Source organism: Pelodiscus sinensis, chromosome 16, assembly GCF_049634645.1.
Source record: "Pelodiscus sinensis isolate JC-2024 chromosome 16, ASM4963464v1, whole genome shotgun sequence".
NCBI lineage: Eukaryota > Metazoa > Chordata > Testudines > Trionychidae > Pelodiscus > Pelodiscus sinensis.
Genome location: NC_134726.1, coordinates 12,537,115 through 12,554,526, shown reverse-complemented (window position 1 = coordinate 12,554,526; position 17,412 = coordinate 12,537,115). Strand labels below are relative to the sequence as shown.

The following is a 17,412-nucleotide window of genomic DNA, read 5'->3' as shown; positions in this document are numbered from 1 at the left end:
CATTGTATATATTATACAGGCAGTCCCCGGGTTACGTACAAGATAGGGACTGTAGGTTTGTTCTTAAGTTGAATCTGTATGTAAGTCGGAACTGGCGTCCAGATTCAGACACTGCTGAAACTGACCGCCAGTTCTGACTTACATACAGAATCAACTTAAGAACCCCAGGCTCCCCAAGTCAGCTGCTGCTGAAACTGATCAGCAGCTGATTCCAGGAAGCCTGGGGCAGAGCAACTCTGCCTGGGGCTTCCTGTAGTCAGCGCTGGTCAGTTTCAGCAGAAGCTGACTTGGGGACGCCTGGGGCAGAGCAGCTGGGGTGCTGCCGGGTTGGTCCAGTAGTGCCCAGAGCGGGCGCTGCAGGACCAATCGGCAGCGCCCCAGCTGCTCTGCCCCAGAGTCCAAAACAAAAGCCTGGTCTGCTGGTGGGGGGGGGAGCACACTAGCTGCCTCCCCCTCCCCAGCAGACCAGGGACACGGGGAGCAGAGCCTCTGAGGCTTTGCTCTGGCAAAGCCTCAGAGGTGAGGGACCCCGCCGCGGCTGCGGCTTCAGTCCGGGAGCCTGTGGTCTGCTGGGGACGGTCCCCAGCAGACCACAGGCACCCAGATTGGGGACCCAGATGGTCCCCAGCAGACCACAGGCACCCAGATTGAAGCGGCAGCAGCGGCGGTTCCCCACGCTTCTGAGGCTTTGTTCTGGCAAAGCCTCAGAAGCGCGGGAACCCGCCCGGTGCCCCTGGTCTGCTGGAGACGGTCTCCAGCAGACCAGGGGCACCGGAGCAGCTTACCAACGGGGCTTTCTCGCCCCGACTTCCGGGGCAAGAAAGCCCCGTTCGTAAGTGCGGATCCGACGTAAGTCGGATCCGCGTAAGTCGGGGACTGCCTGTACTTAGATTTCCAGAAAGCCTTTGACCAGGTCCCTCACCAAATGCTCTTAAGTAAAGTAAGTTGTCATGGGATAAGAGGGAAGGTCCTTTTGTGGATTGAGAACTGGTTAAAAGACAAAGAGCAAAGGATAGGAATAAATGGTAAGTTTTCCGAATGGAGAGAGGTAACTAGTGGAGTTCCCCAAGGGTCTATACTGGAACCAGTCCTATTCAACTTATTTATAAATTATCTGGAGAAAGTGGCAAACCGTGAGGTGGCAAAATTTGCAGATGATGCTAAACTGCTCAAATAGTTAAGACCAAAGCAGACTGTGAAGAGCTTCAAAAAGATCTCACCAAACAGGGGGTATGTCTACACTACCCCGCTAGTTCGAACTAGGAGGGTAATGTAGGCATACCGCACTTGCAAATGAAGCCCGGGATTTGAATTTCCCGGGCTTCATTTGCATAAGCGGGGAGCCGCCATTTTTAAATCCCCGCTGCTTCGAACCCCGTGCAGCGCGGCTACACGGGGCTCGAACTAGGTAGTTCGGACTAGGGTGCCTATTCCGAACTACCGGTACACCTCATTTCACGAGGAGTAACAGTAGTTCGGAGTAGGAACCTAGTCCGAACTACCTAGTTCGAGCCCCGTGTAGCCGCGCTGCACGGGGTTCGAAGCAGCGGGGATTTAAAAATGGCGGCTCCCCGCTTATGCAAATGAAGCCCGGGAAATTCAAATCCCGGGCTTCATTTGCAAGTGCGGTATGCCTACATTACCCTCCTAGTTCGAACTAGGAGGGTAGTGTAGACATACCCTAAGTGACTGGGCAACAAAATGGCAAATGAAATTGCAGTTGCAAGTGTCCATTTTTTTTCATAACACAGAACTAACTAGAACCAGACCAAACTGGCTGGGCTCACCCCTATTAACCTAACCCAGTTGCTATAACAACAAGATCTATAGCTACAATCCAATACACAACAATAAGAACTAGGGGTTACCAAACTAAATTAATAGGTAGCAGGTTTAAAACAAACAAAAGGAAGCTCTTCTTCATGCAGCACACAGGCAACCTGTGGAACTCCTTATCAGAGGATGTTGAGAAGACCAGGATTTTAACAGGGTTTAAAAAAAGAACTAGATGAATTCATGGAAGTTAGGTCCATCAATGGCTATTAGCCAAAATGGGTAGGAATGGTGTTCCTACCCTCTGTTTATCAGAGGCTGAAAATGGATAACAGGAAAGGGATCACTTGATGATTACCATTTCTGTTCACTCCTTCTGGGGTTGGCCACTGTTGGAAGATAAGATACTGGGCTAGATGGATCTTTGGTCTGACCCAGTATGACCGTTCTTAGGTTCTTAATCCTTCACAAGACAGAGTTTCTCTTTCTCTACCTTAGGTCTAACATCCACTTTTGTATCTTCTTTGGGTAGAAAGGCAGTTTCCAAGGCTCACCCATCCCATAAATATCATTTGCCCAGGGCAGGAATATTTTTTGAAAATCTCCTCAGCCACATGGAAAAATACCAGATTCAACATGGATTACAGCACCAGGTGACATGGTCACATGTCTTTGTAGGACAAACCACAGTTTACAGGAAAAACTAAAGCTATTCATAGACTGAGCCATTATGTTACTGGAGTCTCACTAATGGTTTTCATTAGCACATTTAGAATTATAAACAGATTCATACTTCATATTGCTAACTTCATATTTAAGAATGATACATGCACAGAAATAGAATGTCCACATTCAGCAGATTGTAAGTTTAAAAATGTTATGTCACATAATGCATTTTGCCTAAAGTGTCTTTGAATTATGTATTATATTCATAAGTCAATTTTCATAAAGGGGGGTGCCTGGGGCACCTCTCGCACCGCAAATAACAGTGCCGGTAGTAATCGGTCCCAGTCCCTTGGGTCTAGCTCGACAAACCTCCGCAACATCCCCTTTAATGTCTTATTGAAGCATTCAACAAGTCCATCTTTTTGCGGGTGGTAAACTGAGGTACGCAATGTCTTAATGTTTAAGAGGCGGCAAAGTTCTGCCATCAGTTTGGAAGTCACATTGGTCCCTTGGTCAGTTAGCATCTCCCTCGGGATTCCCACCCGGGAGAATACTTGCACCAACTCATGTGCCAGCGTTGATGCCGTCATATTCTTGAGTGGGATGGCCTCAGGGTATCGGGTGGCATAGTCAATTATAACCAGTATGTACTGGTGTCCTCTTCGGGACCTCTCCAAGGGTCCCACTAAATCTAAAACCACCCGGTCGAAGGGCACCTCTACCACGGGGAGAGGGACTAAGGGGGCTTTTGGCACCCCTCCCTGACCCGTCCTCTGGCACTCAGGGCAGGATTCACAGAAGTCTCTGACCTCCTTATAAATCCCTGGCCAAAAGAATCTTTGCGTTATGCGCTGCAGGGTCTTCTCCCGCCCCAAATGTCCTGCCCAGGGATTAGCATGTGCAAGGCCTCTGGTACCTTGCGGGGACCAACAATTGGCTAACCTCTGTCTGCCCATCGGCTGACTGCGCGATCCAATATAATCAGTCGGCTCTTACCTCGAATCGCGGGGTTGGTCGGGCAGCTGCTCCCGCGTCGGGGTTCCTGGTCTCGCCTGCCGTCTGTTCCCAGGCATGGGTTAAGGAGGGGTCTTCTCGTTGGTCTCTTTGGAAGTCCTCATCCCCTCCTACTTCTTCTGACGCGAAGGTTTTCTCTGGGTTGGGCTCCTCCTCTGGGTCTCGGGATGTTCCCCTTTTCAAGTCCTCCATCCCTGCTGGCGGCAGTTGCCCCTGCTCCTCCCAGTTACACAGGATGCGTCTGAAACCCGACCAGTCACGGCCCAGTCGTACCAAGTATACTAGTTTCGGGGCTAACGCTACCCTGCAGATCACCTCGTCTACCCCATCTGACAGACGAACCCACCCGGTGGGGTATGCATTGCATTGAGATGGTTCCCCCTGCCGCCTCCCACTCTGGGACCAGCTCCATTCGTACCATTGTCTGGCTGCACCCAGAATCTACCAGAGCAGTCACTGGCTTTCCCTCTAGCCTTACCTGCAGGGTAATCTTTGTCCTATCCTGTGGCTTCGCCCGTAGGTCAGCAGCCATCACCTGACCATAGGCACCCTCTGTATGGATGTTGCCTGCTTGCCGGCGTCCTACTTGTTCCGGCACATAAGGCCTTGGGGAGGGACTCCAGCCTGAGCTCTCTGGCTCATTGGTTTCGACCGCGTCCAAACCACCTTCGGTTCGCCCTCTGGTTTCCCTTACCATCCAGGGCCGGTGGTCCCGAGTCTTCTTCCAGGCACTTTGTCGCCTCAACCTTCCCCCCGTGCTAGCCAGGGCTCCCCCGGTCCTCCTAGGGCACACCCTCCGTATGTGGCCAGGCTCCCCACAGGCCCAACATGTCCATGCCTCCCCTTTTGCCTTCACAGGGGATGCTCTTCCTTTGTCTCTATTAGCTGTGTGGGGCCTCCTGGCTCCCACCCCGTAGGGGCACTCCCTCCTCAGGTGTCCCCTGTGCCCACAGGCAAAACAAGTTTTCAGTCTCGGCCCTTGCCCCCAACTCTTGGAGCCTGGTTTATCATGGAGTCCAGGGTCGCACCTTTGTAGTGGCCGGCTCCACCTTTTCCATGGCCTAGCATGTAGGGCCTCCCAGGCCCTCCAATACTTATTCATTCCCCCCCCCCCCCCAATTCCCCACTCTTGTCCCGTGGCCTACTGACCACCGTTGGCTCACACTAGCCCCTTTTTGCCTCTGGGTGGGGTTACTGTGCCCGCATTCTCCACCATCTGTCAGGGTGCACGTCCCCCACTGTGCCTCAGTGCCCCCTGACTGTCCTCATATAGCCCCTCTCAGGGCAAGTTACAGTCTGTATGGGTTGCTCATCATTGGCATTGGGATTATATCCACAGCCCTGCTTACCTAAGCCATGCTGTGATCCACATCCAAACCAGGGATTTGTCTCCAGCCCCTAGCCAAGGGGAGTCTTGGCTGGCCCTCTCCCAGCCCTTGCTGGCTCTCCCCAGCTTGTTTCCCTCCTAGGAGCTCCTGCTTCCTCCGTAGTCAGCTCTTCACTGGCTTCCTTCTCTAAGCAAACTGTGCTTCTCTATATACCTGCCAGCTGGGCTCTCACTCACCCTAATGGTTTCAGCTGGCTTTTACAGGCCATTTGTGCTGCCCTAGATAGTTGCCAGCTGGGTTCTCCCTAGCCCAAACAGCTTCAGCTGGCCACTGTTTCCAGCCCCGGCTCAGGGCCTGAGTCCTGGTCTTAAAGGGCCAGTGCAGGGCAGGCGCCCTGTCACAGGGGGCATGACAAAGATTATTGAACAATAGTAGAAAATTAGGATTTTTTGCTGATGGGCACCTTAACATGTGGTCTTCTCCATGACTGGTGGCTCCATTCGTTTGTGACCACCTGTCTCTATGACTGCCAGTTCTGTATCAGCCTTGTTCTCTGGGGAGCCCAAAAACTGAATGTGACTGGCCCTTGCACAACAGAGACAAGGTGGGAAAAAGGGGAGCACAGATTTCTGAAGGTTTTACAAAATCTTTTGTAAGATGTAGAAAAGGCTTCCCTCCCATCCCCAACTGTAAGTTTCACAGTATACTGTAGCTTTGGCCATCCAGCCAATGTCTTTATACATACACCTCTGTTATAGGAATCAAACTTGTAAATGAAGTTAAGGTCTAAGGTTTCCCTGTGGAGTGAGCTTTCCCTGCGTAAACCTCCTTTTCTTTGGGGGAAGAGTGATTTTTTCTGTTTTTTTTTTTATGAAAAAAACGTGTTGAGATGCCTTTCACTTTCGAAAGACCCACTTTTGAAAAAGTGATCAGAAAAAGATATGCAAATTCCCACAGAATTTGTATATCCTCTTTTGAAAAAAATCCATAGTTTAGACATACCCTTAGAAACTGGACCTTTAATAACTCCATTCATTTGAAGAACTGGGTTGTGCCCATGAAAGTTCATGATACCATCTACATATTTTGTTAGTCTCTAAGGTGCTGCAAGACTATTTGTTGTTTTTTAATTTTTTCCATTTACAGACTAACTTGGCTACCCCTCCGAAGAAGTAGGCACTGGTAGTCACAGGCCAGCTTCCTTCAAGTGCTAGCTCTGTGTGGATGTGTGTGCCCCTTTAATGCATCTGCACAAGTATGGCCATAATTTGTAGATTGAATTTAGATATTGACATTATATTGTTTGTTTAGCTCGGAGGTGGGAAATCTAAGGCTCTCTCGCTTGCCTGGATCCAGCCTCCGAGACTCTGAGCTCCCCCTAGCATTGGGAAACATGCAATGCTGCTCTATCCTGCCTGTCATCCCGCTGCAGGGTTGGAGCACACAAAATATACTAGCCTGCCTTTCCCCCTCAAGGCTCTGGTGTGTGAGCAGAATATGGGGAACATCTTTCTCCTCAAAAAATTTAAAAAACAATGAACAGTCTCGCAGCACCTTAGGGTATGTCTACACTACAATGTTAGTTCGAACTCACGAACGTTAGTTCGAACTAACATTCATAGGCGCTACACTAGTGCTCCGCTAGTTCAAATTTAAATCGAACTAGCGGAGCGCTTAGTTCGAACTAGGAAAACCTCATTATACGAGGATTAAGCCTAGTTCGAACTTACTAGTTCGAATTAAGGGGTGTGTAGCCCCTTAATTCGAACTAGTGGGAGGCTAACCCTCCCCAGGTTTCCCTGGTGGCCACTTTGGCCAACACCAGGGAAACTCTATTGCCCCCCTCCCGGCCCCAGACCCCTTAAAGGGGCACGGGCTGGCTACGGTGCCCGTGCCAGGTGCAAGCCTGCCAGCACCCAGCCAGCAGACCCTGCACCTGGCACGGCACAGAGCCACCCACCCAATGTCCCCCAGCCCACCCCCTCTTCCCGAGACCAGGCTGGCGGCTCCCGGGAGCTTGCCCAGGACCACAAGAGGTGGGCACCTTCGTGGGCTAGTGCAGACATCGTGGACCTCGTCCACGATCTCCGCACTAGGCACAGGAAAGTGGCCGTCTACGGCAGGAGAGCTGCCAGCCTGGCCACCCAGGAGCAGGTGTGCATGAAAATCAAGGGGGTCCACTGAGACCCCCGACCCTGAGCCCTGAGCTTACAATGGCCGTATTGGGTCAGACCAAAGGTCCATCTAGCCCAGTAGCCTGTCTGCCGACAGCGGCCAACCCTAGGGACCCTGGAGGGGATGGACTGAAGACAGTGACCAAGCCATTTGTCTCGTGCCATCCCTCTTCAGCCTTCCACAAACTTTGGGCAGGGACACCACTCCTACCCCCTGGCTAAGACTACTCCATGGACCCAACCTCCATGACTTGATCTCACTTCCCTTTAAACTCTGTTCTAGTTGTAGCCTTCACAGCCTCCTGCAGCAAGGAGTTCCGCAGGTTAACTATTTGCTTTGTCAAGAACAACTTTCTCTTACTAGTTTGAAGCCTGCTACCCTTTCCTTTCCTTTGGTGTCCTCTAGTCCTTCTTTATGGGAACTCATGAAGGACTTTTCTGAATGCACCCTCTCCACCCAACCCCTGCTTTTAGAGACCTCTATCCTGTCCCCGCTCCGTCTCCTCTTTTCTAAGCTGAACAGTCCCAGTCTCTGTAGCCTCTCTTCATATGGGACCTGTTCCCAACCCCTGATCATTGTAGTTGCCCTCCCCTCTCCCAGCCTTTCTCTTCCCCTCTCCCACCTCCTTTTCCCAGTCTCCCCCAGTTTTGTTCAATAAAGACAGAGTCAATGTTGGAAGAAACGTTATCTTTATTTTGTACATCAGGAAGGGGGGCTAGGGAAGGGTAAGTGGAAGGAGGTGAGGGAGGAATGGGGTACGAGCCCCCAATGGGGAGGACTGGGCTGGCTCTGCAGGCTTCTGGGGGTGGAAGCTCTCCTGCAGCCCCCCAATTGCCCCCTCTCCCCAGATGGCAGCCTGCGGCAAGTGCAGCCGGTCTGATGGCCGAGTGCTGTGATGTGCCCAGTGTGGGCACTCCGGGCACTCCAAGCCAGGACTGGTTTTCAAGTGGGGCACCCCTGAGAACTGTCTGTCCGGGGTGGGGGTCGGGTCCCTTTAAGTGCAGCCCTTGGCTAGCCTGAGACAGCATCTCCACGCTCTAAGTCCTCCTCTGATGTCCTGCCGGCACTGCTTCCGGCCATCCTTAAGCCCTGTTCAGGGTCCACTCAATGTGGACATGCTAGTTCGAATTAGCAAAACTCTAATTCGAACTAGTTTTTAGTTCTAGATGCGTTAGTTCGAATTAGCTTAGTTCGAATTAACTAATTCGAACTAAGTTAGTTCAAACTAACTCTGTAGTGTAGACATACCCTTAAAGACTAACAAACCATGTAGATGGTATGAGCTTTCATGGGCAAAACACACTTCAGGGGACACATCAGTGAGGAATTTTTTGTTTGTTTTGTTTTATTTTTTTGCGTCTCACTTCTGTGACTCACTTGAGATGTGGCTTTACCAGTGCCAAGTAAAGTAAATTAATCACTTCTCTAGATCTGCTGGCAATGCTCCTCCTAATGCACCCTAATATTCCATTCACCTTCTTGGCTACAGGGACACACTGTTGACTCATATCCAGCATCTCTCCACTGTAATCCCCAGGTCCTTTTCTGCTAAACTGGTACTTAGCCATTCAGTACCCAGCCTGTAACAGTGCTTGGGATTCTTCCATCCCATGTGCAGGACTCTGCACTTGTCCTTGTTGAACCTCATCAAATTTCTTTTGGCCCAATCCTCCAATTTGTCTTGGTCACTCTAGACCCTATCCCTAACCTCCAATGTAGCTTCCTCTCCCCCTACCTTAAAGTCATTCACAAACGTATGGAGGGTGCAATCCATCACCTCATCAAGGTCATTAATAAAGATGTCAAACAAAACCGGCCTTAGAACCTATCTTTGGGACACCCTACTTGTAACCAACCACCAGCTGGACATAAATCCTTGGATCACTATCCATTGAGCCCAACAATATAGCCACAGCATCCCTGACCATCCTTTTATTACTAACAACCCTGTAGAAACCTTTCATGTTACCCTCCACGTCCCTTGCAATTTGGACTCCTTTCTTCTTCTTGTTAGCATCCCAGGGGATCCTGCCCATCAGTTCTCTGAGGGAGTCAGAGTCTGCTTTTCTCGAGAGCAGGGTATGTATTTTGCTCTCCTTTCTTCCTTTTGTCAGGATTCTGAAATCGACCATCTCATGATCACTGCTTCCTACGTTGCCACCCAAATCTATTTCCCCTACTAATTTCTCCTTGTTTGTGAGCAGCAGGTCAAGTTGCGCATGGCCCCTGGTCAGTTCCTTCAGCACTTGTACCAGGAAGTTATTCCCAACATTCTCCAAAAACTTTCTGGATTGTCTGTGTACTGCTGTATTGGTCTTGCAACAGATGTCACGGTGATTAAAGTCCCCCATGAGAACCAGGGCCTGGTTGTCTAAAGAAAGCCTCTTCTACCTCTTCCGTATGATCTTGTGGTCTATAGCAAACATCAACCACAACATCACCTCTGTTGCTTCTGCGACTAAGCTTAGCCCAAAAACACTCAACAGGCTTTTCTTCTTCTATATTCTGGAGCTCTACGCTTTTCTTCCTCTATATCATACTACTCTCTTACTTACAGCGCAACTCTTCCATCTTTTCTCCCCTGCCTGTCCTTCCTGAACAGTTTATACCCTTCTATGACAGTGCTCCAAGCATGTGAGTCATCCCACCAAGTCTCCATTATTCCAAACAAACAGTCATAACTCCTTGACTGCACCAGGACTTCTAATTCTTCCTGGTTCTTCTAATTCTTCCCAGTCTTCTTGCATTCTTGTACAGACACCTTGGATAACTAGCTGATTGCCCTACATTCTCTATATGAATCAGGGATCCTCCTCCATTGCACCTTCTTCCTTGTATTTTCTCCTTGTATCCTACTTCCCCACTAACCTAATCAGGACTTAGATCACTGGCCTCTGAGGAACCTAGTTTAAAGCCTCCTCACTACGTTTGCAAGCCTGTCCACGAGGCGCTCTTCCCTCTCTTTGTTAGGTGGATCCCATCTCTTCCTAGAAATCCTTATGTCTGGAACAGCATCACTTATAATTATGTAATGGTGATAGACATTAAAATTCAAACAAGCTAAAGCTGTGTAAACCATTAAAATACAAATTAATATCATTTATCAAAATATACAAAGTATATTTGTAACCACCCTAATTAAAAAAATCTAAATCACTGGATTTTAACTCTATCTGTAAATTTTGATTATTATCAATGGAACTATTTTTGTCATTGGTTTGTGAGTACAGTGAAATCAAGATTTACTGATATTAACTGATAAAAATCAAATCCTTTCAAACCTAAGGACTTCCAACTGCACCTGTTATTAAGGTTGCCCTGCACTCACCATTATAAGATCATTTTCGTTGCTTTTAACTTTACCAAACTTTAACTATTCAAGCTGAAATTTTATGTATTGAATGTCTGCATCTGTTGGATTTTTTTTCACAGCCAGCCTTAGTTCTCGTATTTCCTAACATTGGACTACTTGACTTTGCATCCATGAAGTTTTTTACCATAGTTTTTTGTGTTGACTAATATAGTGTGTGTGTTTGAGCAGTTGTTTACTGAAATATGGTTCACTGCATCCTTGCTAGAGTACAGCAGACTTAAGTCGACATGCATCCTGGCTAAATGGCTAGTTGGAACAGAAGTTTTGCCTTGTCCTCTCTCCCCCTCCTACCCTTCCCATTTGCTATTAGAGCAACACAGGATGGCTGTGTCTACATTGGCACCCTTTTCCGGAAAAGGGATGCTAATGAGACACTTTGGAATTGCAAATGCCGCGGGGGATTTAAATATCCCCCGCGGCATTTGCATGAACATGGCTGCCGCTTTTTTCCGGCTCGGGGTTTTGCTGGAGAAAAGCACCTACTTTCAAGTAGAAATAAGGGATCTTCCGGAAAAGGGTTTATTTTCCGCAAGATCCCATCTAGACTGGCGCTTTTCTCCGGCAAAATCCTGAGCCAGAAAAAAGCGTCAACCATGTTTATGCAAATGCCGCAGGGGATATTTAAATCCCCCGCGGCATTTGCAATTCCGACTGGTCTCATTAGCATCCCTTTTCCGGAAAAGGGTGCCAATGTAGACATGGCCCAAATGTCTACATAGACAGCCTGGGTAGATAAATATGCACCAGCTCTGCCTGAGTGAGTGTGCTAAAAACAGTGATGTGAATGTTGTGGCATAAGTAGTAGCACAGACTACTTGCCTAGGTTCCAGCCCACCTATGCTCAGGTGACCAGCCATACGACCAGGTGACTATACGACTATGCTACACTTATAAGAAGCACCTGGGATTTTTATGGGAGAAAAGGCAATATGCCGCATAAGGCAAAGATCCTTTTTGCTTTCAGGAAGTGTAGCTGCCAGAGTACACTGAAGCATATTACTTTGCAAAAAGCTACATTTTAGCTACATAGTTACAACTATTTTTAGTATGCTAGCTTGACACAAGATAATATGTTTGTCTATCTGGGATAGGAGGCATGTTCCCAGCAGAAACAGACATTCCAAAAGAGTCATCAGAATTGTCAGGTAGAAGCTTCTATCTGTATTTTTGATAACTCTGACTATAATTTTTTTTAATTCCACTTCATGCTGTAACTGTAAGAAATAGATTGATGGCAGCATATCAGGAACCATAGTGTTGTTTGGAAAGGAAGAGAGTTCAAATGTGGATATATTCATGAAGGATCAAGTTACTTGTGAATAATAACCTGATATCAGTCACTTGGAAGAAATCATCTGGAGTAGAAAAGCATAGAAACAAAAACAAATTATAAAAATGAGACTAAGACTGTTCTCTCAGCTGATATATGTGTATGGGAGATCCTAGATCAGTGGATAAGAATTTTTGGTTGCTATATATGCTGCAGTGCTAGTAGCAGGCATAATATGGGGACTGATAGCCTTTTGAATAATATGAAAATTCCTATTATGATCAAAATTAATTTTTTCTGCCTTTAATTTCAATATTTTATTACTAAAATGAACTGAAAATACTTCACAAAAGGTCTAAAAAGAAAACAGCTTCCTGACAGTTGTCATATGTTTTAATTCTCCTCAGGTTGCTTCAAAATGATTGAAAATATGTGAAAATTTGAGTCTAAAAACAAGGCTTGCTAGATGTAGGACTTTTTGCTACTTCCTCAAAACCATGTTTTATGGACTTGTGGTTCTGTAGGCTCCCTCCAGCCTATAGAATAGTTATTATTAATGTATCAAGATTTTCAAATTTCTACTTAGAGCTAGGGGAAATATTTGCAGTACAGGCAGTCCCCGGGTTACATAGATCCGACTTACATCGGATCCCTACTTACAAATGGGGTGAGGCAACCCCACACTAGCTGCTTCCCCCCAGAAAACCAGGGAGACGCGAAGCTAGCGTGCGCCCCACCCCCACCCCCCAGCAGACCAGGGAGATGCGAAGCGGCTTTTCTCAACAGACACCTCAGCATGAGAATAAAGGACTGAGGGTATGTCTACACTACCCTCCTAATTCGAACTAGGAGGGTAATGTAGGCATACCTCACTTGCAAATGAAGCCCGGGATTTGAATTTCCCGGGCTTCATTTGCATGAAGCCGGCCGGCGCCATTTTTAAATGCCAGCAGTTCGAACCCCATGCCATGCGGCTACACGCGGCACGGAGCAGCTAGTTCGGATTAGGCTTCCTAATCCGAACTAGCTGTACTCATCATGGAATGGTTTTCACTTTTTTTCCAATTCTGCTTTTATACATTAGTAATATGAACAGAACTTTCCATATTCAACAGAATATTGAAAATGTCAATTATTTCAATAACAGCAAAAATTAATTTTTTTGCAAAAACTTTGGTTGGAATTTTGAAAATCTGATGATTTTTGCCCACAAAATTAAAACAGCCTTTGAAGTAACTAGAAGCAAGACTTAGTACTTAACAAATTAGTCGTATTAATTCTAAGATATTAATTGTAAAGTGAAACAAATACCTGGACCTAATTCTTTTCTCAGAATTTGACTCCCACTGGCATAATTGGAAGTTGTGGGTATATGTCAGGGAACATAATCTAGCTTACTCTGCTTACAAAATTCAGAAAGGAGAGAGCAAGAAATAAGTCGCAAGAAGTATGAGCTAAAGCGTAAATGTCTGATTTTAGGGTAAACCTAAATCAACTGACACAGATAAGGTAGGGAAATAATCCTTTAAATGGGAAAGGAGTGTGAATGTGCAAACAGAGATATACAGGAAGAAGTGTATTGGAGCAAAATTAAATAAAAGTAAAGTTTAATTCTAGGTCATAGGCTTTGTTAAAATGAAATATTTAATTGCAGTGTCATCCCATGAAAATATATTGCATAAAGAAACCATTTTGAGCCTAAAACCAAGGTTTGATGGAAGTGAAAATGTCCCTATAGCAAATAGTTTATAGGCAAGCCTATACAAATCTGTCTCACAGTGGGCATTGGAAGCTGGAAATTCTTGTTTTAGCAAGAGCAAAATTTACAAAGGCAAGCACTATCTTTGTGGTCCAAAGGAAGCAACTGCTGTATAAATGAATATTGGCTGACTTTCATACCATACAGTAGATGGATTGGGACTCTAACCTTTACAGTAATAATAGAAAGAGCATTTTACCACTGAAACTGTGGAGTGAGGATCATAGATAATGTCTTTCCCACTATTAATTGTTGTTAGTCATATTAAATTGAAGCTCCTCATTAGTCAAGTTACTTTAGGGGAAACTTTAGCAAAATATTTTAATTAACCTTCACTTCTGGTAATGCTCTCTTACAATGATATCCAAATGTTTACTCAGTCTGAAACCCATAAGCCCAAAGGGAAATACTGAGGTGTTCCTAGTATGGTGCCTGTCCATGCTGACTTTCCTAGCTCCATAGCTTGTCAGTTTTAAGTCATAAGTTGGGGCTGGGCTTATGTGTGCATTATCCCAGCCAGAACTGTCAGGGTGCATCTACACAGCAGGGCTTAACTCAAAATAAGCTATGCAAATTGAAGTACATCAATTGCGTAGCTTATTTCATAATAGCTTATTTCAAAATTAGGAACGTGTACACAGCACTTATTTCAAAATAGAACACTCTTCCTCTCACAATGATGATTACAGGAGTCGGAGTAATAATAGAGAGGTAGCCGTGTTAGTCTGATCTTTCAAGAACAAAAGGGAAAACCATGTAGCACTTTAAAGACTAGCAAGATAGTTTAATAGGTGATGAGCTTTTGTGAGCCAGACCCACTTCCTCAGATCATATTCTGGAAGAGAATTGGCATGACCATATATACCATGAAAAAAGTGAGCACATTATTAAACTGACAAATCAGATTTAATAGAGAAGGTGGGGTGAGGGAGAGGGAAAGAGGGAATAGTCATTTATGAGTCAATGAATAGCTAATCAGGGGTGATAAGTGGGGAAGCTATCTTTGTAATGGTTAAGGTAATTAGCATCTTTGGCCCATTTTTAAAGTGTCAAATTTAAGCATGAAAGAAAGTTCTGAAGTTTCCCTCTGTAATCTGGTGTTAAAGTCTCTTTGAAGTAACATGCATGTAGTAAGGACGTTAAGATTATGTCCAGGTAGGCTGAAATGAAAAGCAACTGGTTTTTCCTTGTGAAGATGTCTGATGTCTGATTTGTGAGCATTAATTCACTATTAATCAAAGAATTAATAATGCCTCCTGTGGACAACTAAGCTGCCATAAGAAGATTCCCTAGAGATTGTGAGAGAGCTATAGTAGAGTAAATGTGATGACGTTACTTTGGACATGAGCACATTCATACAGCTACACAAGAGGAGCTTTTGTAAAAGGTGTCAGTCCAGCATGGCAGAAACACAAGTTGTCCTTGAAGCAGGATATATGGAACTTTTAGCTTGACAAAGCTCAGGCCTTCTATGCAAATTATTTAATGGGAAATACATCTGATAGAGGTGTCTCACCTAGGCCATGCATTTACATGTCTTTTTTGACTGCTTCTTTGCTTCTCTCTAGTTTCAAAGACCATATGATTATTCACCCCCCTTTCGATTTGGAACAGTTCCAAATGGGAGCACAGAGAGAAACATCAGAAACAACTACCCAGATATGCATCTCTATATGACAAAGTATAATCAGAAAGGTGTTGAGGATGCCTTGGTCAGCTTGAAAACTGGGTAAGAATTTTTTATTGTTTTAATTTTACAGAAACCGCAGAATATTGATTTACACTTACAAAGGTAAGCGATGGTCAGACATCAGGCCTTTGATTTTGGCTGTATGGTTCTCCTTCTCAGAGATGAACTTTGTAATCAGAGGGGAGAAAAGGCTGTCTGCACATAATGTGTGCCATTTGAATCAGGTTGGAGGCTGTGATACCAAATATACACTAGGTTCAAAATGTGGAATTAAAATTTCTCAAATTGAGGAAAAAAATAAAAAGAGATGTGAAAACATTTGGGATGGGAGGAGTCTCAAATATTGGCTCCTAATTCATCTGCCAGCATTTTAACAGCATCATTGTCCTTATTCCTGAAATACTTTAACTTAGATGTAAACGTATACTGCCTTCATTTCTTTGAACATCTTTTCTCTTTGCGGTCTCCCTCCATTTGTCCCTAGGGTGTGTCTCATTGCTTGCATGTCATGTACCAGTGCATATCACTACAGTAGCAACTTCTGAACAACACATTAGTTGTAATAATCGTTTATAAACTAATAGATTATCTTCAGAATATGGCATTTTCTTACTAAAGCCTGAATAAAATAATCATATTTAAGTATAATAAAAGAAGGCAATTATTCACTTTTATTGATAATTTAATTCCAAATGTATTGATCAAATGAGATGCTCAAGTTAAACAAATATTGAATTAAGTGGCAGTATATTTCTACCAGTGGCAATGTCACGTACTCATATGCATAGCTTTTCTTATAAATATTTAAAATGAGTATGGGAGTTAATTTTTTCTGCTACTGTTTTAACCTGTTAATTTTGTTTGGGCCAATCATAATAACTGGAGCCTATCATTTTAATATAAACCTTCTTTGTGTTCTGATAGACAGTTGTGTTATGTCTCTTCTTATATCCAGATGATGAAGTCTCTGTTAGCCTTTACATGTACTCTAGGTCCAGTTCAAAGTTTCCTCTAAGCTGTTTTGCTGCACAGCTGCACAGCTATTTTCTGAGCCCCACTCAGAAGTTCAAAGCTCTCTGTGCAGGCAGAGAGCTCAGCTGACCTGTGGGGGTTGGGCATATGTAAACAGCAGGTAAATGCTGCTGCATGCTGAACTGAGGAGCTCTCAGAGCAGAAAAGCAGGCAAGCTAAGGAGCAAAGATAAAAGGGCAATAAGTGATTGGGAGGAGTGAATGAGTAATTCATTATTGGCTTGGGGAAAGTCAGAGGGGAGGGGAGTTTGGAGAATCCCATCTGCCAGAGGAAAGAGAGAGACACAAAGTGGCAAAGGCAGAAACCTCGCAGCCTCTTCAACCCTCCTGGCCTGGGAAGGGAGCTGGCTGCATGGGGTAGGTAGGTGCTGGCATCTGTGCAGTTAGATGGGGCAGCTTGTTTGGTTTGTCCTCCTGACTTGTTGTAGTCCTCTCTGTTAGGCTGGATAGAGAGGGGAAAGCAAGCTGCATGGAGGGTTGTGCTAGGAGAATATTTGCATGATTGCATTTCAAACAAAATTTGCATAGGTGTTAATGGCTTAAGATAAGAAAGAAAAAGATTTTTTTCAACAGAAGTTTTTTGGAATGTTGCAGATATCTAAAACTCCAAACTTAATGATTTCTTAAAATCCTGTGTTACTAATTAATACATGGTAAATTGTATTGCATAAAGGCATACAAATTGCATATCTTATTTCGAGTTTAGGGTGCTGTGTAGATGCACCCAAAAAGTAGATTTACACAGCAGCATTCTTTTGGAATAACTGACATTATCCTGACATAAAATAGTGCATGTCTACACTACAAGCCTTTATTTCAAAATAATGTCCAGCTGGAGGACTTTTTATGCCAACTCATGGTACCCCTTACTTTCTGAGAAGTAAGGGAAGTTGAAGAGTGTTCTTCCTTCAAATTCCTGCTGTGTAGATAGCGCTAAAAGCCAGATTAAGCTATTTTGACTTAAGCTACACAATTGACATAGCTGAAATTGTGTAGCTTAATTCGACTTTAGTGCTGCTGTGTATATGTTACCATGTTACCACACAGCAACTAGACACAGTTGTCTTGTTTTAATATATTTCTTCCACACATATGGACTGCTTAATATATATATATATATATATATATATATATATATATATATATATATATATATATATATATATATATATATATATATTGGCTGTGTCTACACTGGCACCCTTTTCCGTAAAGGGATGCTAATGAGACACTTCAGAATTGCAAATTCCGTGGGGGATTTAAATATCCCCCGCGGCATTTGCATGAACATGGCTGCCGCTTTTTTCCGGCTCGGGGTTTTGCCGGAGAAAAG

The 17,412-nt window shown here is 45.0% G+C and overlaps 1 protein-coding gene across 1 annotated transcript in view; it reads left to right on the top strand.

Annotated features, from left to right (window-relative positions):
* GRIN2A (glutamate ionotropic receptor NMDA type subunit 2A) overlaps positions 1–17,412 on the top strand; it is a 523,774-nt gene that overhangs the window by 398,873 nt on the left and 107,489 nt on the right. The window contains exon 12 of the mRNA XM_075899286.1: positions 14,927–15,087. Within this exon, the coding sequence (XP_075755401.1) occupies positions 14,927–15,087 (161 nt within the window). The remainder of the gene's footprint in view (positions 1–14,926; positions 15,088–17,412) is intronic.